General features: G+C 40.9%; 2 protein-coding genes across 4 annotated transcripts in view; both read left to right on the top strand.

Annotated features, from left to right (window-relative positions):
• Positions 1 to 15321, top strand: part of LOC142103576 (uncharacterized) — a 39245-nt gene extending 23924 nt beyond the window's left edge. The window contains exons 9-16 of one of the 2 annotated variants that reach the window (XM_075187649.1): positions 1013 to 1094; positions 4258 to 4407; positions 4530 to 4676; positions 7164 to 7356; positions 7605 to 7780; positions 8413 to 9207; positions 9334 to 12692; positions 15125 to 15321. In XM_075187649.1, coding sequence (XP_075043750.1) covers positions 1013 to 1094; positions 4258 to 4407; positions 4530 to 4676; positions 7164 to 7356; positions 7605 to 7780; positions 8413 to 9207; positions 9334 to 12692; positions 15125 to 15290 — 5068 coding nt within the window. In that variant the 3' untranslated portion in view covers positions 15291 to 15321. Of the gene's footprint in view, positions 1 to 1012; positions 1095 to 4257; positions 4408 to 4529; positions 4677 to 7163; positions 7357 to 7604; positions 7781 to 8412; positions 12693 to 15124 lie in introns of both variants that reach the window. The other variant, XM_075187648.1, reaches the window with a different exon arrangement.
• Positions 15322 to 16653: 1332 nt separating this feature from the next.
• CCDC88B (coiled-coil domain containing 88B) lies at positions 16654 to 21517 on the top strand. Of its 2 annotated transcripts, none has more exons than XM_075187651.1 (5): positions 16654 to 17070; positions 17149 to 17294; positions 19679 to 19774; positions 20350 to 20492; positions 21072 to 21517. In XM_075187651.1, exons 1-5 carry the CDS (start codon positions 16948 to 16950, stop codon positions 21317 to 21319), a joined length of 756 nt encoding a protein of 251 aa, XP_075043752.1. In that variant the 5' UTR covers positions 16654 to 16947; the 3' UTR covers positions 21320 to 21517. The 2 variants fall into 2 exon arrangements, with proteins under 2 accessions (XP_075043752.1, XP_075043751.1); XM_075187650.1 differs by having other exon boundaries at positions 21069 to 21517.
• Positions 21518 to 22088: the final 571 nt, after the last annotated feature.

Here is a 22088-nt window from a genome sequence, read left to right as displayed (position 1 = left end):
TTGACCAAGACAACAACTTTCCTTCTTCCTCAGTTGTCCCTGAGTTTGCACAAATACTCCTAAATGGCTTTGCTTGAGCATTGAGTCTGCATGGACCTTGTATGGTCAATCGGTGTTTGCATGAGTTTCTTCCTGGTGCTCTAGCTTCTTTCCAATGTCTAAAAACATATTAGGCTATTGGTTTAACCTAGCTAAATAAAACCTGTTGTATGCTTGTGTTAGGGAAATTACATTGTAAACTCCACTGAATGGTTTTGAAATTGTGTTTAATAAAGGAATTTTTTTGAGTCTAGTATAAAAGAGATTTTAAGAGGTCATGAGAGAGGAGGCAACATTTAGTTTTAAGTGCAAACACAAGTAAGGGGCCCAGGCCAAGGTTTTACAGGGAGTGAATAAATCTGCAAGTCAAGATTGTGGGATCTACTGGGGTATAAATGTTTGCATTTTCTGATGGCTGAAACAAGGAGATCCAAGCAGAAATGCCAGCTGGTCACAATAAGGCACACCGTGTTGCAACCATTTGCAAAAACAGGATTTTGTTTAGCAGCACAAGATGTTTTAATGAGTCGTTAAGACGTGGACACAAGCACATTTATGGCAGTCCAGTTTTTTACAGTTGGCCAGGAGATGCTGGTAATCCACTTTTTCTAACCCGCAGTTTAGTAAATATACCCCCAGATTTATATTGTTCAGAACTTCAATGGGAATGAGCCGATGTCATAAGAACGGTGGAACTAAACCGCTAGGTTGTCGACATGCTGCATTGTAAATTCAAGTGTAAAACGTTTGTGAGTGAGGAACTGCTTGTTGGTGGGGCGAGAGGTTTTGTGGCAACCTGCCCAAGACATGGTGTAGCATTTACAGTGTACACATTGGAGCAGATTGAACTAATATTTAGGACACTGATGCCTCAATTCACTAAGAACTACTTAGGTGACAGGTGCACTTTAAATATAAATCTGAGCAAATTAGGATTTAATGTTTTACTTTTTCGCTCTCTATGTTCCCAAAGGGAAGAAAAGTCTGAAGAATTACTTGATAGTCAGCAGCAAGTGCAATTGGTGGAGATGGAGTTAAGAAAAATGCATCAGCAGGTACAGTATAGTATATGGATTATTTAAGTATACAATCAACATTGTCCTTTATTCACTAATCCATCCTCACTGTGTCATCTGACTTTGTAACATCATATAACTATTTTTCCTCTCTGTTTTTCCTTTGGGTCATTTACCAATCATAAAGTAGTGTGGAAGAACATTTTTCCTTATACGCTACTGCTCTTATAAGTAACCACTGTGCATTGGTAGGGTTGTGAGGATATTGCCCTTTTGCTCTGCCAGGCGACTGGTTGCCCTAGGTCAGTCTAATGCATCACACTGGCCGTCCTGGCACCTCAATGTGGGCCAATAAATCTAACAAGCAAATAGTGAGTGAAACACGCACCCTTTTATTAGATGAGATACACAGTACAAACAACAGCAAATATGTGACAATTACCCGGGAGTTCACTGCAGAACCCTATCTCACGCAATAGTGTAGTCACCATTGCCTTGGTAGCGCAATCCCCGCTGCTGAGCCACACCCTTCACTCCTCTACCCATGTGGTAGAAATAAGCCTAATGTCTTCCCGCTTTTGGTGGGTGCACAAAGTAGCAATGTCTGCAGAAGCTTCTCAATCCACTTGCAGCAAATTCATTGCCGTTCTGCGACCAGCCACAAGCGCGCATCAGCACTGTCTAGGAGAAACAGAACCAGTCCAACCTGCAGACTGATCTGCATCTGCACCTTTTTCAATCCTTGGTCCCCACGGTGATGTGGCCTCACCTGGCTTGTCCTATAACTCCCACCTAGGATGGCCCTACTTTCACTAGAGATAGTTCCTGGACTCTCCCCCAGCTCATACCTTATGATAGGCACAACATGATGTCTGGCTCCTGCATGTCTGCTTAAGCAGCATCTGACCCAGCTCTATGCCCGCTTCTTACGTCTGTGTATAGACGCAACTTCTAGGGAACAAGTTACACAATAGTAGTTGTGCATGCGACTCCACCTGGTGACATAAATATTATACAGTGCACACCCATATATACGCCTATAAGCATTAAAATGTGTGCAGTATTACAACAGTCTTGGCGAGAAGAGGTTGTCCAAAGGGATAAACCTTAATTTTCAATGCCTGACACCCCTGATCTCAGCACAAGGGTCACACAAGGAACTCAGCTGAAAGCACTGTCATTTACACCCACAGATTACTTTGATCTTTTGGGGGGTTTTTTCTCAATGTGCAGTGCTGCTTTTTTTTAACTCTCATTTACCTATTATGTAAGGCAGAAAAGTATTGAACTTGCCTTTATTTCAGTTCTCATACTTTTTTCATTTAAAGATTTTCAGTTAAAATACAAAGCTCTGCATAGCATTGCAACATAAGGAATGCCTTCAAATACACTATATGGACAGAAGTATTCGGACGCTTGACCACTACACCAACAGGGACTGTAATGACAAATACATATACTGAAATATGGAGTTGGTCCCCCATATTCAGCGATAACAGCTTCCACTCTTCTTAGAAGACTTTCCACAAGACGTTGGAGTGTTTCTGTGAAAATTTGTGCCCATTCATTCTTCATGTTGGAATAAAAGGCCTGGCTCGCAATCTCTGTTCCAGTTCAGCTCAAAGTTTGATGGGGTTGAGCCAGGTCAGGGCTCTGTGCGGGCCAGTCAACTTCTTCCACACTGAACTCATCAAACCATGTCTTTATAGTCCTTGCTTTATGCACTGGGGCACAGTAATTTTGGAATAGAAAAGGACCTTCCCCAAACTGTTGCCATAAAGTTGGAAGCATAGCATTGTCCAAAATGACTTGGTATGCTGAAGCATTAAGATTGCCCTTCACTGGAGATAAGGGGGCCTAGCCCAAACCCTGAAAAATAGCCCCATACCATTATCCCTCTTCCACCAAACTTGACAGAATGTTACCTGCAGTCAGGCAGGTAACATTCTCCCGGCATCCACCAAACCCAGACTCGCCCATCTGACTACCAAATAGGAAATGTGATTCTTCACTCCACAGAACACGTTTCCACAGTCCAGTGTCGATGTGCTTTACACCACTCCATCTTACGCTTGGCATTAGTCTTGGTGATGTGAGGGTTGCATGCCGCTGCTTGGCCATGGAAACCCATCCATTAAGCTCTCACAACACAGTTTTGCGCTTACATTAATGCCAGCGGAAGTTCAGAATGCTTCAGCTATGGAATCAGTAGAGCGTTGGCAACTTTTATGTACCATGCACCTTAGCAGTTGTTGACCCCGCTCTGTGATTTTATGTGGTCTTCCATTTCGTGGCTGAGTTGCGGTTATTCCTAAATGCTTCCACTTTCTAATAATATCACTTACAGTTGACTGTGGAATATCCAGCAGGGATGAAATTTCACGAACAGTCTTCTTACAAAGGTGGCATCTTATCACAGTACCATTTTGTATCACAAATGTTTGAAAATAGAGACTGCATGGTTAAGTGCTTGAGTTTATACACCTCTGGCAACGGGTCTGATTGAAACACCTCAATTCAATAATTAACAGGTGTGGCCAAATACTTTTGTCCTTCTAGTGTATGTGCTCTGCTCCTTGTATCAGTCATTTTAGTGCTTACTCTGGCACATAGAGTAACTCCAGTTCTTGTGAGACTTTTGTACTGCAACATATAAACGACCCCAAATGCCTTATGATGTCTGTAGTTTATTCAAATTCTTAAATTTACTAATGGTTATTTATTAGACATGCTCAAATAAATCAAATCCATTAAAAATATTTGGCATGTTTGAGGGACTCAAAGTAGTTTACAGTACACTCATGAATTATGAGTAAAAAACATTATTGCAATAAGTATAATTGCCGGGTGGTAGAGTTCCCGCGTGGTGAGGCTAGATGTTCAGAATAGAAGTCATGCCATTGATGCCATTTAATCAGGGGGAGTATTTAAGCCTATGGTTTCCATATATAAGACATAGGGAGGGAGTGTAGGATGCATGTTATGTGATGCTCTCTTATTATTATAGGAAACTTATTATTATAGGTTGTTTTCAAGACATCTGTCTCTTCCTTTCAGTTAATCCATCAGAAGTCTGAATTGTAGGACACTATGTAATCTGCAGTGCAGATTTCCAGTCTAGTGCCATCCATCTCTCACACTAACCATGTTACATCTGTGCCATAGCAATGCCCTGATAACATAGTTCCTTTTTGTTCCCTAGGTCCGTGAATTCTCCCAATTGGCTGCTCTCTCTCGTGGTTACCGTGATGAGGTTGATGCGTTAAGAGAGCGTTCACGCCGCTCTGAAGCACAAGTAAATGCTCTCACAGACCGACTGCGCACCATGGATACCTACCAGCGCTCCCTGCAGGTCTGCCAACTGACAGACAAGCATGCTTGAATAATATTATGTACACCACTAACTAAATAGCATTTTTTTTAAAAATGTGATATTTAAAAAGAGAACCCTCTTAATTTGATGTCTATTGTCAGGAGGAGAAAGAATTCTCACGGAGTCTGCTAGAAGATAAAGAAGTGTTAGAGCATCAGCTGTCTGCCGAAAGAGACCGTTCTGAGAAACTGCGCATGTGTGAGAGGGAAAAGCATTCACTTGAAGAGAGACTCAAGAGAGTTGAAATGGTATAATATAATTAAACTGTATTTGTCATTAGGAATTATCATTTTCGGATTCCATATTTTATGGGAAAATATTTCTATGCCTTGCCCTCATTAATAATGATTATTTTTAGCTGTCTTTTTTATCTTTTTATAACTTATCTCTTCTCTGTTATCCTGACATTTCCTGCCAGTGGCTTCAGTTGGTGGGTTATAGAGAGTCCATCAGTTAATCCAGATGTATGGGCTGAATCCATATAATGAGCATGATTCACTAAGGAATGTAATAGCCGATATGTGTCGTATTTTGTATAAAATCACTCTGCGCAGGCCCAGAACCGGACCATACAACAGAGAACGTAGTAGCATCCAATTAATCTTTGAGCACAAAGTACCTGTACCACAGCCTATGATTTCATGTGTAGGGATTGGGCATATCCGCATAGTCTATATATAGTGAGGGCATGTCGAGTTCGAGCACACTTCTGATTCAAGCTTTGGGCATCTCAGAGGCATGTGTTTAATGTCATATCACTTGCACAAGCTACATGTCAGGTGTAAGTACCAATCACTTGTGATGATGGTCTTGTATGCATGATAGTACATGTGCTTCCAATCAGGAGCAACTACAAAAATGTTATGTACAATAGACATACATAATATCTTAATAAATGTTTTATGGGTTGGAGAGGCAAAATAAACCTTTTCTTTTTTTTTTCATGTATACTTTTTAAGGACCAATTCCACAGAATAACTGTTGTGAGCATTAGGGATAACTAATTACATTCATTTTGGGTGCCTTAATAGATCGGCCCAATATGTGTATACAGTAAACTTATTTTATATCATATATTTACAATAATCTTCAGGGCAAACACTTTTAGTTAATAATTTTATGATATCCGAGTGCGATAAAATAACTTTTCTCCTATCTTCCTTGCATTAGACATGCTATAGGTGCCCACTTAGGTTTGAGGTTCACAGGAGAATCTTTGGGTAACTTAAATTTAAAAGCCAGGCTGAGTGAGACTGGATGAGGTATGGAAATTCATCTTAACTTTTCTTTTCAATGGACTCTTGTTCTTCTTTTCTTCCAAATATCTTTTGGCAAGGATGTGTAAATGATATGTTCAGTGACTAGATCTGTACAGTCAATTGTGCTTTATGGTAATTTGAACGTGTAAACGGCAGTAGGGTCTTTACCATGGTGCTTTGGGAAGAGTGTAGAAAATGTAATTGCACAGATTGCTTTCAGTTATATGTGTGAGCAATGGATTTATTTTAACCTATTATGAATTTGAGGTTTCTCTTCTTTTCCCTTATTAGTCCATATGACTGATTAGCAGTGTATACTGTTTATTTTTCTTTTTGTTTTTCTGTAGGAAAAGGATTTAGGTGCCTTTAGTTTATATGACTACACTGGCTACTAAAACTACCATGGTCAGGTGGATTTTGTTTTCAGCCCTGAAGAAAGTCAAACCTCACATTTTTCTCCTTGATGTGCGAGACTTATCAATCAAGATTTGTATCTACAGCCCAATTCCTTAACTGACAATAATAATTATTTATTTATGTAGCGCCAATCATATTGCGCTTCACTGTACTGAAAATATATAATCATTCACACCAGTCGCTGGGTGGAAACTGCAAAAGCAGAGGAAACCCCTCCTAGGGTGTGTGCTATAATGAGGGAAGTCATGCCTTCTTTTCAGTGGCGATAATTACTGCGAGTCTTGTAATTGAAGTGGTCTCCAGTACATTACACACAGAAAAATGACAAGGCACCTAATTGAATCGCCCCCTTAAGCGATACAAGCCAAAATACTGACAAAGCAGCATCACAAGAAAATGTTAAATATTATCAAAGCATTTTGAGAATTGACATTACAGCCCCCTCAAATGCTAGCATATTGCTGGTAAAGATCAGGATCATTTTTATATTTTGCTATGCATTGAGTACACCAGAAATAAATCTTTTTATTTTTAAAATATATTTTTTATCATGTCAATTAAGTATTTCTTTTAGATACCAAATGTATACTTTACTTAAGACCTGTAACTGTTTTAAGGTCCAGAAACTTGTTTACAAATGGGTGCTCATGTCTTGATAATGTATATAAATAGGGCTTGTAATGAACATAGAAAAAATATGTTGTAATGTGAGCAATTGGGACCACCTGCATTCTCTGTGACACTAACTAGTTGTCCCATGATGCATACCATCTTAAATAGCACAGTCTCACTGAACATACATTATACTTTAAATAGAATCTTAGTAGTTTCACTTAATGACAGGCTGGATGAGTAAAGCAATAAATTAGCTTTAAAATGCTCCATCGATTTTCTAGGATCGTGTTTAGTTTTTCTTGGGGTCAGTCTTTATTTGTCGTTCTGGGTGTCTAGTATGGTACGTTGATACGAGTAAACACCTGGTGGTGACTGTATGTCTCATTTGGGACTGCCTTGCTTGTTTGTGGTTATTTTTCTTTGAGACTAAAACCTGTTTTGCAGGAGAGAGATTCCGAGTGTCAAAGGGTGCAGTGTCTGCTCCATGATAACCTAACCTTGGCTGAGGAGATACGATTACTAAGGGAAGAGACATCTCAAGTTTGGGAGAGAGTGTATGAGACTGAAGGGGAGACAGTCTCAAAATGGGAAAGAGAGCATGTCACTTCCTGGGAGAGACAGGAGACAGACGCTGAATGTAAGTATTGATAAGTGCAGTACGAAAATGTAATTTGGTAAGTTGTAGCTTAGTCTAGTTGTTTATTAAGTGTTTAAAGATTTGTTGTTATGGGTCGTAAGTGCCAAGATGAAGACCTTGATGGGTCTGTGTCTTTTTTTCAACCTTACTATGTAAGTATTGGAAATTGTTTGCTTCACAAAATCAGAACCCTGTATTTCCACGTGCAAAGCTCTTTCATTTACTTATATTGAACTTACTTTCTAAAGTTTTAGACTTAAACGCAGAGCTGTCCCAAGCTCTGTTACGCTTGGAGAGAGAAAATCAGGTCCTCAGAGAAAGACTGCAGGCCTTTACTGGAGGGACTGTGGAACTGGAGAACTTGGGACAGCAGAAGCAAGAGGGTCAGATCTCAGACCAGCTACGAGACTTGTGTGTCAGAGAGGTGAGAGCAAACCCCATGGTAAAACTAATAATGCGATAACAAGTGTGCTTCACCATGTGAAAAACACTGAGTAAAAGTGACAGGTGGGATGGAAATGATTAAGGCGGAAAGAAATACATAACAGTACAATTCCAGTCTCCAACAAAATTTTAACAAACCCTGTTCCCCCTGCTAATTGTATGTATTAGTCCAGGGTTTCCCAAACCCAGTCCTCAGGGCTCCCCAACAGTGCAGGTTTTCCATATCTCCTTGCTGGAGCACAGGTGTATTCATTACTGACTGACACATTGTAACAGATCCACAGGTGGTCCTAATTATGTCACATGTGATCCAGAAAACCTGCACTGTTGGGGAGCCCTGAGGACTGGGTTTGGGAAACCCTGTATTAGTCCCTTCTCTTGGAACAACATAATTTTCTTGATACTTACAACTGTCACCCAATGATCAATGTGTTGCCCAGGTGAGTAATGAGGTGGCAATCATCAGACACAGGGTTGAACCTCAGCATTTTAGCTAGTTTTGGAGAGGGGGGGTACAAATAACATTGTTTTTCAGAGTTCTGCTGTAATATGAGAACTACTATGGCTACCTTTAGGGAATTATCTTGACTTTCTACTTGTTTCATTCTGTAGGAGCCAGATGGTGGCAGCTTAGTGGATAAAGATCATCTATTGGGAGATGGAGACAGCAACCAGAAAGATAGAAAGAAACCAGAAGACAATGTTGTCGAGGAGCAATCACAAAACACCCAGACAAAAGATTCAAGTGAACAGTCAATTAATATATCAAAAACCGCGAGCAATGACATTGAACAATCCCATATACCACTGGAAGACAATGCAAGAAGAAACAATCTTATACAGAACAAACAGCTGGAACTTGAAGACATTGATTGTGATGTGCAATTTATCCAAAACCAACGTGAAGAAAGCTCTCTAGAGAACCAATCACCTGAGGAATATGAAGACAATTTGAAGCAGGAGAATTTAGCACTGAGTTCTGTAGAGCAGCAGTCCTTAAAGACACAGCTAGAGTTGAGTACTGGGGAGGTACAGTCATTAAAGAAACAACTGGAATCAAGTTTTGAAGAGTTACAGTCAATAAAGACCCAGCTGGAATGTAATGCGCGTGAGGTGCCGTCATTAAAGACACAGCTGAACCTAAGAAATGGAAACGAGCAAGCATTAAAAACACAGTTGGACTCAAGTGCTGGAGAGGTACAATCAATGAAGATACAGCTAGAATTGTGTTCTACAGAAGTTCAGTCATTAAAGACACAGCTGGAATTGAGCACTGGAGAGGTACAATCACTAAATACACAATTGGAAGTGAGTGTTGGGGAGGTACATTCACTGAAGACACAATTGGAAGTGAGTGTTGGGGAGATACAATCACTGAAGACACAATTGGAATTGAGTGCTGGGAAGGTACAATCACTAAAAGAACAGCTGGTATTGAGTTCTGAAAAGGAGCAAACACTGGAGACAAAATTGAAATTGAATTCAGGAGAGGTACTATCACTAAAGGCACAGCTGGAATTGAGTTCTGGAAAGGAACAATCACTAAAGACACAATTGGAATTGAGCTCTGGAGAGGTACTATCACTAAAGGCACAGTTGAAATTAAGTTCTGGAAAGGAACAATCACTGAAGACACAGTTGGAATTGAATGCTGTAGAGTTACAATCACTCAAGACACAACTGGAATTAAGTGCTGCAGACGTACAGTCATTAAATACCAAGTTTGAATTGGGTGTTTGTGAGATACAGTCATTAAAGAAACGGGTACAAGAAAAAGAAATAGAGAGCACAGTCCAGCAGAGAGAAATTCATGAGAAAGCTATAGAAATACAGTTCATAAAAAAGCAATTGTCTGATGTAAAAGAGTCAAATACACTAACACAACACCTGCAAGAAAGTTCTGAGGAAATGCAATCCCTAAAAAGACAGTTGGCAGCCAGCACACAAGATATGCACTCCATAAAGATACATCTTCAAGAAAGAGAGGAGCAGTCATTAAAGAAACAGTATGAAGATAGTTCAAAAGAAATTGAGTCACTAAGAAGGCAACTGGAAGAGAGAACTGCAGAGATACAAACTCTTAGAATAAACTTGGAAAAAAGAGAGGAAGTAGAGCGGTTATGGAAAAAACAACTGGAAGAGAGAACAGAGGAAATAGAGTTGCTTAGAAGAAACTTGGAAAATAGAGAAGAGTTGGAGCAGTTGGTGAAAAGACAACTGGAAGAAAGAGCAGGTGAGGTACAAATGCTCAAAAGAAACCTGGAGAAAAGAGAACAAACGGAGCAATTACTGAAGAGGCAGCTAGAAGGTAAAAATAAGGAGATGCATAAACTGATACGAAACTTGGAAAAAAGAGAGGAATCACAGAAGTTAGTGGAAATGCAACTGGAAGAAAAGGCTGGAGAGGCAAAACTGGTTAAAAGAAGCTTGGAAAAAGGAGAGGAAATAGAACAGCTATTGAAGAGACAACTGGAAGAGAGAATTATGGAGGTGAAGGAACTCAAGCAGAACTTGACAAAGGAACAACAATTAGAGCAGTTGATGAAGAGACAGCTTGAAGAGAGAACAGAAGAGGTACAGGAACTGAAGCAGAACTTGGCAAAAAGAGAAGAATTAGAACAGATAGTGAAGAGGCAGCTGGAAGAGAGAACAGGAGAAGTACAGCAACTCAAGAGAAACATGGAGAAAATAGAGGGCATAGAGCAGTTAGTGAAGAGGCAGCTGGAAGAGAGCACCGTCACCATCCAGTTTCTTCAAAAACAGTTACAAGAAGCATCTAGTGAGAACCAGTTATTAAAGCGGCAACTTGAGCAGAATGAAAGAGACAAGCAGTCACTATGCCGGAAACTGGAAGAAAGTTCAGAGAAAATGAAGATCTCACAGAAGCAGCTGCTAGAAAAAGATACAGCGGTACAGTCATTAAAGAGACAGCTCAAAGATATGGATGAAAAATGTCTTCAGCAACAACTTCAAGAGCATGCAGTAGAGAACAATGCTCTGCAGACCCTGACAGCAGAGTCTACTTTACTAAAGGACCAGCTCTGTGAGATGTCTGACCAAGTAAAAAGTCTAACTAGACAGATCCAAACAAGTACTGATAAAGAAAACAATTTGCTAAGAAATATTGGGGATAGCCAGGCAAACGTACAAACCCTCCAGAGTCAACTTCAAGAAAGAGAAGAAGAAATATTAACCCAGAAAAGACAATTGGATGAGAGCATTGGAAAGCAGCAGTCCTTAAACAGAAAGTTGGAAGAGAGCGATTGGGAGTTGCAGCTACTAAAAAGACACCTGGAGGAAAATGAAGGAAGGAGAAAGGTACAACAAAGACAGATGGAAGAAGATGCAAGAGAAAGACAGGTATGTCACATACAATTAAAAGAGAATACTGAAGAACTACAGTCCCTGAAAAGACAGTTGAAAGAGAATGAGTCATTTCAGTACTCACTAAACAGACAGATTCAAGAAAGGACAGAAGAGATAGAGTTCTTAAAGGGACAGCTTCAAAAATGTGCAGAAGAAATAGAGTCACATAAAAGACAGCTGGATGAGAGAAGTGGGGAGAACTTTTTACTTAACAGACGCTTGGAAGAAAGGGAGCAGTTACTAAAGAGACAGCTGGAGGAGAACAGTGCAGAACTGCAGTTCCTCCGGAGACAGTTACAAGAGTGTGCTGAGCAGGAACAGTCGTGGAAGATCCAGCTGGAAGGGAGTGAAAGAGAGAGGCTATGTTTGAAGAGGCAACTAGATGAGACAAGTACACAATCTATAGATAGACAGCAAAATGACAATACAGAGATCCAAATGCTGAAGAGGCAGCTGGATGAAATGAACAGAGAGAAACAGTCATTGACCAGCCTGATTCATGATGAAAAGATGCAGTCAGCGACTAGAGAGTTACATTCACCAGAGACACCGGTTGAGCAGAAAGATGACCAGGCACAATGTCTTATAAAGCAAATTCAAGTCAGTGCTGAGGAAGCAGAAATATCACAGAAACTACTCAAAGCTAAAGAAGTTGATATACAGACACTTAAGAGACAGCTAGAGGAATGCACAGGAAAGGAGCATTCTCTAATAAAACACCTGAAAGAGAGGGAGATATATGAGCAAACTCTTAAGGTTAAACTAGATGAGGGCAATAAGGTGACTGAACTTCTTCAGAGACAACTACATGAAAGTGCTGAATATGTTCAGGCTCTTAAAAGACAACTGGAACAGAGAACTGGAGAGAAGACATCCCACAAGAGGAAAATGGAAAACAATAAATCGGAGAGCAGTTTTCAGGAGGTAGAACCCCGTAAAATACACCTGGAAGCAATGACTGGAGAAGTAAGACCGCAGCATGAAGAAGCAAAGGAGCCAAGATTAAGCAGGCCACTAGAAGAAATCACTTCTCCAATTTCTAAACCATTAACAATATCTGATTCTTCCAGTTCTCCATTCTGTTTTGGAACCACAAATGCTGTATCTGTTCCTTCATTCCCAAAGTTTCCAACATCTCCCCACTTAGAACCAACTCTCTCTGTATCTGTCTTCTCTTTTCCTTCATCTACTCAATCAACTTTGTTGCCCTCTGCTACGGACAAGGTCATTGAACCAATTCAGCCTCCTTCAACTGACCATGGTGTTTCTGGACCTTCCTCCAAAAATGTATCTGAGCCCATATCTACTTATTCCCCTCTAGCTGCCACCGAGTCCCCCCTGTCCTTGCTTCTGCTAGAACTGCACAGTGTACGCACAGAGAGATCAGATTTGCAGGGACGTTATGACTCCATTCTCAGGGACTTGCAAAGGCAGGAGGGAGAGCTGGAAAGGGTACAAAGAGATCTACGTCGGGGCCGAAGTGCCATGAGATTACTGAAACAAGAACATCGGGAACTACAGGAGAGGTAGGACAGTTATGTAACAATTAACAAGTGTCTCTCCAGGATTCACTGGCTACATAGAACACTGAAGGTTGAACATGTGTAAAGAATAAGTGTAGTACATATTCAAACTTTCTTTCATAGAAAGTCAGAAGTACAGAAGTTTGTTCCAGCCAATGGGAGGAGTATGGTAGATAATGGTTGTTACATGTTAAGAACGTAGTAGTCCTACTGATGCGTCTTGTTTTGAGAGCAGTACAAAAATAGTAATTAGTAGACAACAGCTCTGAGCTAGCAGACATTGGGTCTTGTCCTATACATTCAATGGTACACATTATGTACCTTCCAGTTACATTTCGGCAGAGAAGCACATTTCTAGGTTCCCAATCTAACACAAAGTTTCTAACAAACAAAAACTACATATATAATTATTATTATTTATTTATAAGGCTCCACAAGGTTTCTGCAGCGCAGAACACAGTACAAACATTGGACAGTACAGGGAATAACAGTACAGAACAATAAACGAGTAATACCAAGACTTCAGAGGCTCCAGGCAAAGCAAATATATTGAAATTGGAGCAGAAGAGAAGGTAGAGAGACAGGAGGGAGGAGGGCCCTGCTCATAAGAGCTTACATCCTAAAGGGAGGGGAAACAGACGACCGAGTCAGAGTAGGGGAGCAAGCACACACCTCTTCAGAGGAGGAGCCAGGAGGAGAGCCTTTCCAACATACAAATGTTAGAAAGGGTCCTCACTCTCATGATTACATTAAGCCATCAATGAAGCTAAACCAAGCAGTATTGGAGGAAAAAGATGTTAAAGTTTTATGAAAGTTTTCTAAGTGGTAGGAGATTTGACTTTTGATCTTCAGATTTTTCTGCTTCTCTGTCCACCTAAGCACACTTCTGGCTTGCAGGGTGATCTCCTGAGAGCAGGGTGTAGGCACACACAGGGCCGGATTTACCATTAGTTAACCTAGGCAATTGCCTAGAGCCCAGTGGTTCCCAGAGGGCCCTCCCAGGGCTAGTGGTGAGACCAACCTTTAAAAATGGGCCGCTACTTATGGGCCAGTGCTATATGCTTGCACCCCCGGGCTAAAGTCTTCCAGCCAGCCCCTGAATAGGGGTATATGTTATGCTAAAAAACTATAGTGCTATGGATTTTTTCAGGGAGGGGGCCCCAAACCAGTATCTTGCCTAGGGCCCCATGTGGTCTAAATCCGGCTCTGGGCACACACATTGGATCATATCGGTGTACTAGTGTAAAAATGTGTTTTCTGCTGCTCATTGAGGGCCTGATTCATTAAGGAGCGTAATTGGCGATTTTTTTTGTATGTAATGCACATAATTACCCTGAGCATGCCCAAAACCGGACCATGCGCCACAGAACGCAACAACTTTTCATCTTTGAGTGCAAAGGACAGTAAGGGCGTGCCAAGCTTGAGCGCACGCAGCAGTATTCAGTTCAAGTTCTGTTTATCTCTAAGGTGCTTGTTTTTCAGTCGTATCTCTTGCTCCAGCTACAGGTCTAGTCTAAGTGCCAATTACTAGTGATGACGGCTGAGTATGTATGCTAGAGCATGTGTATGCAATCGGGAGCAACTGTACAAATGTTTTTTATGTACAGTAGAAATTATTTACATCCTAATAAATGTTTATCATGGGGAAAAAAATATTTAAAAACAACTTTTTTAAAAAAAAAAATTATGTTTTGTCATTCATTACTATATTATTAACAGATGACATAGATAGAATATTTTTTTTTTTTATGCATTCCTTTGTGAGTTTATATTCCACATATTTATTGGACGTACCCTGCAGCCTACTGGCTAGTAGAATAGAGCAGACCTTCACCCGTCTCCATCACCACATGTATCTTCACATCCGCTCCTTCTTGAATACGGATGCGCGCATACCCGTTTCACGAGCGCTTTTAACAAAACGCACATTAGATTCTTTTTGCGTGCCTTAATGAATCAGTGACCACCATAAATTATATCCTGTGTGTACAGTTCTTGGGGAACAGATAAGCACAAGGAGAATGGTGACAGGGGAGGGATGATGGAAGATAAAAAGGCAAATGATGGTAATCCCTAAAATCTGGAGCCATTTCTTGATGATTCCCAGATATAAACAGAACTTTATTGAAACAAATTATTATTCTGTTATGAAAAGCAATTGCTAGGGGTAGATTTGCTACAACTTCTAAAAAGGAAATTTGGAGGACTTGCCAATAGCAACCAATCACATTCTAGCTTTCATTTATCTAGAACAGTCTATAAATATATCTATTGGGAGCTATAATCTGGTTGCTATGGGCAACACCTCAACTTTTCCATTTTCAATGTTTTAGTAAATAACCCCCCTAGTGTGTTTGTAGGTGACATACACATATGTATATTGATTGTTGATTATTTGTGTCACACACTTTGTTGTTGGATATGGTCTCTGGCAGGTTTTCTCAGCTCTCCATACATGGGGAACAGGTACAGCAGGAGCAGCAGAGAAAATTGCAAGAGCAGATGGAGAGAATGCAAGAATTGCATATGGAAAACCAGAAACTACAAGAAGAGCAAAAGAGGCGAGTGAATGTGCAAACCTGGGCTCTAGTAATGGGATAATAAAGGTCTTCCCCCTGACAATAACTCTGAACATTTCTTACAATGTCACCAGAAACAGAAGTGGAAGCTGCTCAAATCAATTTATAGGCCATAACAGGTGCTTGAAAGGGTGGGGTTATCCTGCAAGGAACATACACACAACATTTTTTTCCCCCAGCACACTGCTATAGCCAGCAACAGATCTGCCATTTCTACTGTAGATAAAAATGCAAAAGTCTTTGTTGCACACATTTGCAAATGTATGTTTAAGCCATCCGCCACGCCAAGGCGCTTTTGCCAATAGAATGGTCCTACTCTAAACAATGAGAGTCCCATATATTTGGGCCATACATATGTGTTTTTAAATTAAGAGCCAACTTACCAAAGAGGTACCCCAGAAGCCTCCAAACAGCAATTCAGTGCGAGTACCCCCTCTCAGCTACTGACACCAACATGCCTCTCAGACAAATACAGAAGTGGAAGCTGCTCAAATCAATTTATAGGCCATAACAGGTGCTTGAAAGGGTGGGGTTATCCTGCAAGGAACATACACACAACATTTTTTTCCCCCAGCACACTGCTATAGCCAGCAACAGATCTGCCATTTCTACTGTAGATAAAAATGCAAAAGTCTTTGTTGCACACATTTGCAAATGTATGTTTAAGCCATCCGCCACGCCAAGGCGCTTTTGCCAATAGAATGGTCCTACTCTAAACAATGAGAGTCCCATATATTTGGGCCATACATATGTGTTTTTAAATTAAGAGCCAACTTACCAAAGAGGTACCCCAGAAGCCTCCAAACAGCAATTCAGTGCGAGTACCCCCTCTCAGCTACTGACACCAACATGCCTCTCAGACAAATACAGAAGTGGAAGCTGCTCAAATCAATTTATAGGCCATAACAGGTGCTTGAAAGGGTGGGGTTATCCTGCAAGGAACATACACACAACATTTTTTTCCCCCAGCACACTGCTATAGCCAGCAACAGATCTGCCATTTCTACTGTAGATAAAAATGCAAAAGTCTTTGTTGCACACATTTGCAAATGTATGTTTAAGCCATCCGCCACGCCAAGGCGCTTTTGCCAATAGGATGGTCCTACTCTAAACAATGAGAGTCCCATATATTTGGGCCATACATATGTGTTTTTAAATTGAGAGTCAACTTACCAAAGAGGTACCCCAGAAGCCTCCAAACAGCAATTCAGTGCGAGTACCCCCTCTCAGCTACTGACACCAACATGCCTCTCAGACAAATACAAAAGTGGAAGCTGCTCAAATCAATTTATAGGCCATAACAGGTGCTTGAAAGGGTGGGGTTATCCTGCAAGGAACATACACACAACATTTTTTCCCCCAGCAGAAGCAAGGTGCTCACTTTATCTTATGGTTGTGTATAGACAGTTAATTACTCTGCATATAAATACTAATGCAGTCAATATATCTACAAGCACATTGCCATGCAGAGAAATAGAAATGGATCTGCAAATCTTTCTGGCTGCAGAAATACCAGTTGCCACACTAGTTGACTATCTCAGGTAAGAGTCAGATGTAAGGAAAAAGTAGTAGAAAGATAATGAATAAGTGTTGTCATCTTGTTTTGCCAATATAGGCTTCAAGAGGAGCTGTCTCAATTTGAGAAGACTTATAGTGAAAAAGTATTGGAGCTGAGAGAAATGAAGAGACAGCTGGGAGCTGAGCAGAGAGAGCGTGATCTGCTAGACAGAGAGCGCATGGAACTGAAAGAGTGTGTGCAGCGTCTGGAGATCAGCAATACAGCTCTTTCCGATCAGTGTCAGGTTGGTTTTCAGAACCAGTATTACTGTCTGAGTTTGTGGTGATCCAGGAGACTAGGTAACTGTCTGTGTCTCTTTCAGGTGTTGTCACAGGTGAAAATCTCACTCCAAGACCAAAGTAATCTTTTGTTGTCTCAGATAAATTCTCTAAGCCAAGATAATCGTGAGCTATTAGAGCGGAGTCTCGAGAGTGGTGCTTTGAGACAAGAAGAAGAGAGGTTTTATCGGTAAGGGTAACATCTAACCTTGAAACATGATTGATAATTGGAATAAATATACCTGATATCAGGTGTCGTCCCTGCGTCCCCTCGCTCAAACAGAGATGGTCACCTGCTGCTAATGTCCGGGCTAGGTCTGGTTGTTTAGCAACCAAACGCATTAGCTCCAGCCATCGGGCTGCACTTTCTGAGCACGCGCGTCCCATTGCTAGGCAACTTGGCAGCGGTTCCTGACGTCACCGACGCTGGTATTATTTGTAGCCCTTCTTCCCTATGTAAATGAGGCTCAGGGACCACTAGGGTGCCAGAGTATCAGGTCCCCCTATGCTCCAGAACTCCAGGTTCTGCATCCTACTTTTAGTTGACCTCCCAGCTTCTGACTCTGGTACTCCTGATCTTGATTTTGGATATTCCCTTGGACCCTGTTCACTTATCCTGGTATTTGACTTCTGACTTCCTGACTACCATTTTGGTTTAACCCCTAGGCTTCGAACTGTTGACTATGCTTATTTTATTTACTTTGTTGGTAGCTGGCTTGGAGAACCACGACCTGTGCGTCTCTTGCAACAAAACCCATAGCTCCTTGCGTGGGTACCTGGTGAAAGCCATTAAACTTCTGATTTTCTGCTACATATAGAAGTAATAATTTACGTACTGTGGGAAGAGAGAGGGGTCTTGAGCAATTTTTTGTCCCTTTCAGTTCTCCATTGTATGTATGTGTATATGTATTTTGTACCTTTTTTCAATTAAAATTGGCAAAAAGGAAACAGCATGGAAAAATGGTAGGGAACGTGTGCATTAGAAATGTGCCATATAATCATAATTGAAAGTTTGGAGAGGAAAAAACGACAGTCCTTGGATGGCATCCAGACAAGTTGATAAGCTTATATAGTGGTAGGCATTTATTAAGTTTTTCATGTAAATCATAGTTCATGCAACACCTATTTCAAAAAGTGAGCCTTTCTAGTGTAGAAGAGTAGAAGGGTTAGCCACATTGGGTTGTCCACTCAGAAGGCCACTCCTTTCAGCAATCTTAAAAGAGAAACGTGAGGGTCTAATATTTTAGGCAATGTTTTGGCAGATAAATACCTTGGCTGCTTTACTACTATTACTACTACCAGGGAAAAATGCAGGATTTCTAGAGAGGGGTATACACGACATGCCGCCAGAGTGGCATACAATAGAAAGGGGATGTGACTATCATATGAGACAGTGCTGAGCTGCTCTTCCACTGTTCTCATCCCCTTTAAATACACGGGTTGTAACTAGACATTTTAGCGCCTGGGGCAAGAAGGAAAATTGATGCCCCCTAGTCCTTAACTGTAACCCAATTAACTTAAAATATTCATGTCGGTGCACCCCCTTCAGCTTTGCACCCTGAGCCGTTGCCCCTCTCACACAGCCCTACTTACGGCCCTCGGTAGTCCCAATTTTGTGTGATTGTCCCTCTGAGTCAGAACTTTGTCTTGACTGTAAGGATAGTTGAGATGTATGTCCTGCTTTACACTGTACTGCTTATTAAGGGCGAGCTGCTTGCATCTCACTGTAGTGCATACAGCTTGCCCTTAACGAGCAGTACAGGGTCAAGCGGCACATACATCCCAACTATCTTTGTAGTCACACAAAATTGGGAATGCCCCACCAGAATCAGGACAGTTGTCAGACTGTGCTGCCATCTCCTACTTGTTCCTGAGGCTTCCACTACCTGTTGCAGACCGTGTCTTAAGTTGAGTTGCTGTTTGTCTGTATCCTGGAATGTTGGACTCCTGTCACCCACGTTTAATTATTAGGCATCCTTACCTAGAAAACAGCCAGACATTAAATTGACAGCATTTACGTTTAATAAAGGCACTTATTCTCCACCCCAACTACCCCAATATTAAATAATTAGTATTCATATTTAATAATTAAACCAATTTCCTCCCAATCTGCCCCAGTATTAAATAATAAGTATTCACATTTAATAAACAGCCCTCCTTCTCCCCAAACTTCATCATCATCATCATTATTTATTTATATAGCGCCACTGATTCCGCAGCGCTGTACAGAGAACTCGCTCACATCAGTCCCTGCCCCATTGGAGCTTACAGTCTAAATTCCCTAACATACACACACACAGACAGAGACAGACTAGGATACATTTTTGTTAGCAGCCAATTAACCTACCAGTATGTTTTTTGGAGTGTGGGAGGAAACCGGAGCACCCGGAGGAAACCCACGCAAACACAGGAAGAACATAAACTTAGCCCCACATTCAAGTAATAGCCAACAAACTATTGGCTGTATGGCTCTGTTGGATTTTGTTTCATTTTTAAACAGGTTTAAAAATAATAAAAACAATTAAATTAAAAAACGTATATATTACAATGACTTCACCTTTGTTTTATCCGTAGAGAGAAATTGACAGAGCTGAAACATGAAAAGCAAAAACTACTCGATAAGATCATGGATCAATATAGAGTGTTGGAACCAGCTCCAGCAGTACATAGGTAATACCTCTTTCCTGAGTAGTGGACACAGGGCTGACGAACTGGTATTAGGCAGCCCGCCCTTCAGCCCCCCCTACTTTGTGTGGAGCAAGCAGGGTAAGGCTGGGATCTTCGGATCCCTCTCCTTTGGCCAAACATTGCCCTGGGGATAATCAGGAAAGATTGATCATGCTGGTGCAAAGTGACGACACAGTCACAAAAAGGGGCATGATAATGCCAAGTGTTGGGTGTGATCACGCCACGTTGAGGCATGTTCGTGCCACGTTGAGAGTCACAAATTCCCTGGAAGCATGCCCAGCACTTCTAAAGAGCTATGCCACCCTCAAGCCCCCTCACCTCCCCTAAAATAGCTTGGGATTGATGTTCTTGCTATCATTTCTCCTAACTTCCCTCGTATTGGGACAAATGTGTCAAATGGTGGTACAGCAGGATAGTGCCAGTTTGAGGGGAAGATTTTGGTATACTGTAGAATACTGGAAAAGGGTTTGTTTGTTCCTTAATGGTTCTTTGCACTTATAGGTAGGAGCAATATATAGAATATATGTGGTTACATGATGATTTTCTTTCATTGACAGTCACAGGAAAGGTAACTGGATAGCTGATAAAATGAAGAGGCTCCTAAAGACCAAGGAAAAACCTTCAAAAGGTCCTGGAGAAACACCCCGCTTTCTAAACCCTCCTAAAGAGCACACCTTGGAGCCAGATAGCCCCTCTAAACGTGAGGAATCACTTTTAATTAGCATTGTTAAATCACACATTGCTTTGTTATAGGATGTATATATATTTTATAATACTTGATTATACTTGGTGGGTATTGACAGCATCATTTATATTTGGAGAGTAGGGATGTCACGTGTGTCACTTTTGTCACATGATGTGTTCTGAAAGTATTACACAATGAAATGTATTGTCATTGAAGGCATATAAGCTACTTGTATTGTGCCAAATTGAAACATGTATTGTAAAAAATAATGTACTCCCTAATGTAAAAAAGAAAGGATATTAGGAGTCACTTTGGAACTCTATTACTGTTATAAAAGCAATTGGCCTGAGACTGTATAAAGACTTGTAGGTAATAATGACAAAATAATATTTATCAACAATGGCAGATGAATAGTTTTAATCCTTAAACAAAAAGCTATGATCCATTGTTTTTGCACCACTTGTATAATATATATGACACAAAAATTGTTCTGGTCACTAAGGTGCAAACAAGCTAACTACAAGGGCATTAATATCTGTTTTATTGACGATTAATCTTGTCAACATTTATATTGTACTATTGATTCTTTAGCAGACTCTGTGGTTCTTCGTCGCAGTAAAAGTTCTGCCAGTGTGTTAAGTCAACCGTCTCCTCGGTTCCGTCGAGTGAAGCTAAGCTCCACCATTCGCAGCAGTGAATCGTTCAGTGATGTAGACTCTAGCCCCCGAGATAAATTCCGCCTGAGGTACAGGGGACAGGTGTATGATAGTGATGGAGAGGACATGGCATCCGAGGGACGAAGAGAGAACAAAGGAGAAGAGACGGCAGAGAAGCCGAAATAAACTGGTGGAGATCATATCTGATAAATGGCTGCCTGGTGAGAAGGTGATAGATGGATACAGCTCCCATATGTCTCTGCTTTATAAAACTATCCCACTACTCCACCTGCTGATTATAGATGATTTGTTATTTTGCACTCCATGGGTTGGTTACTTATGTTTGGAAGTGTTTCTGGCCATTGGGAACAAAACTAGACAAGATGAATGATTAAATGTATTTACTCATTAAATTGTAAAGAGCATATATACTGTATATTTACACTTATGGTTTTGGTCACAGCAGATGTATTTACTATTGTTAGCATGTATTTATAAAGCGGCAGACATATTCCTTAGTACTGAAAACTGGATTTGTAGGGCCAACACTTGTGGTGGGCAAAGAGGGGGGGCCCGACGCTGTTAGGGATTTTAAGCACCCAGAGGGGGGGCTCTGCACTGTATAATGGACATGGGGGGAGTCCTGCTGTGTAATGTATATTGGACATAAGTGAGCTCCATAGAGGATAGAAGAAGGGAGAGAGGAGTGGATGGAAGGAGAGTTAGTGGTGTTAAGAAAAATGAATACTGGTGATGTCTATTGGTTTTCCTTTCTTCCTCCACTAAACTAGCGGTTTTCCCCCCGTTGGCAGGAGAAGTCACCTGCTCTGCATCAACTTTATAGCACAGAGCGATGGTAGTCATGGAAACAATTTTGTGTATATATACAGCAATCTATATTTGTTTACCAATAAATTGGCATTGTATATATTAAATACACACGTGTCCAACTAAT

This window comes from Mixophyes fleayi, chromosome 10, assembly GCF_038048845.1.
Source record: "Mixophyes fleayi isolate aMixFle1 chromosome 10, aMixFle1.hap1, whole genome shotgun sequence".
Classification (NCBI taxonomy): domain Eukaryota; kingdom Metazoa; phylum Chordata; class Amphibia; order Anura; family Limnodynastidae; genus Mixophyes; species Mixophyes fleayi.
This window is presented reverse-complemented; position numbering and strand designations above follow the sequence as displayed.

What these genes read in the sequence shown, in the direction of transcription:
- CCDC88B (XM_075187650.1), top strand. Translation starts at nt 16,948, where the DNA reads ATGAAGAGACAGCTGGGAGCTGAGCAGAGAGAGCGTGATCTGCTAGAC. An exon ending in GAAGAAGAGAGGTTTTATCG is followed by an intron (nt 17,295 to 19,678) that starts GTAAGGGTAACA and finishes TTTTATCCGTAG; the next exon opens with AGAGAAATTGACAGAGCTGA. An exon ending in CCAGCTCCAGCAGTACATAG is followed by an intron (nt 19,775 to 20,349) that starts GTAATACCTCTT and finishes TTTCATTGACAG; the next exon opens with TCACAGGAAAGGTAACTGGA.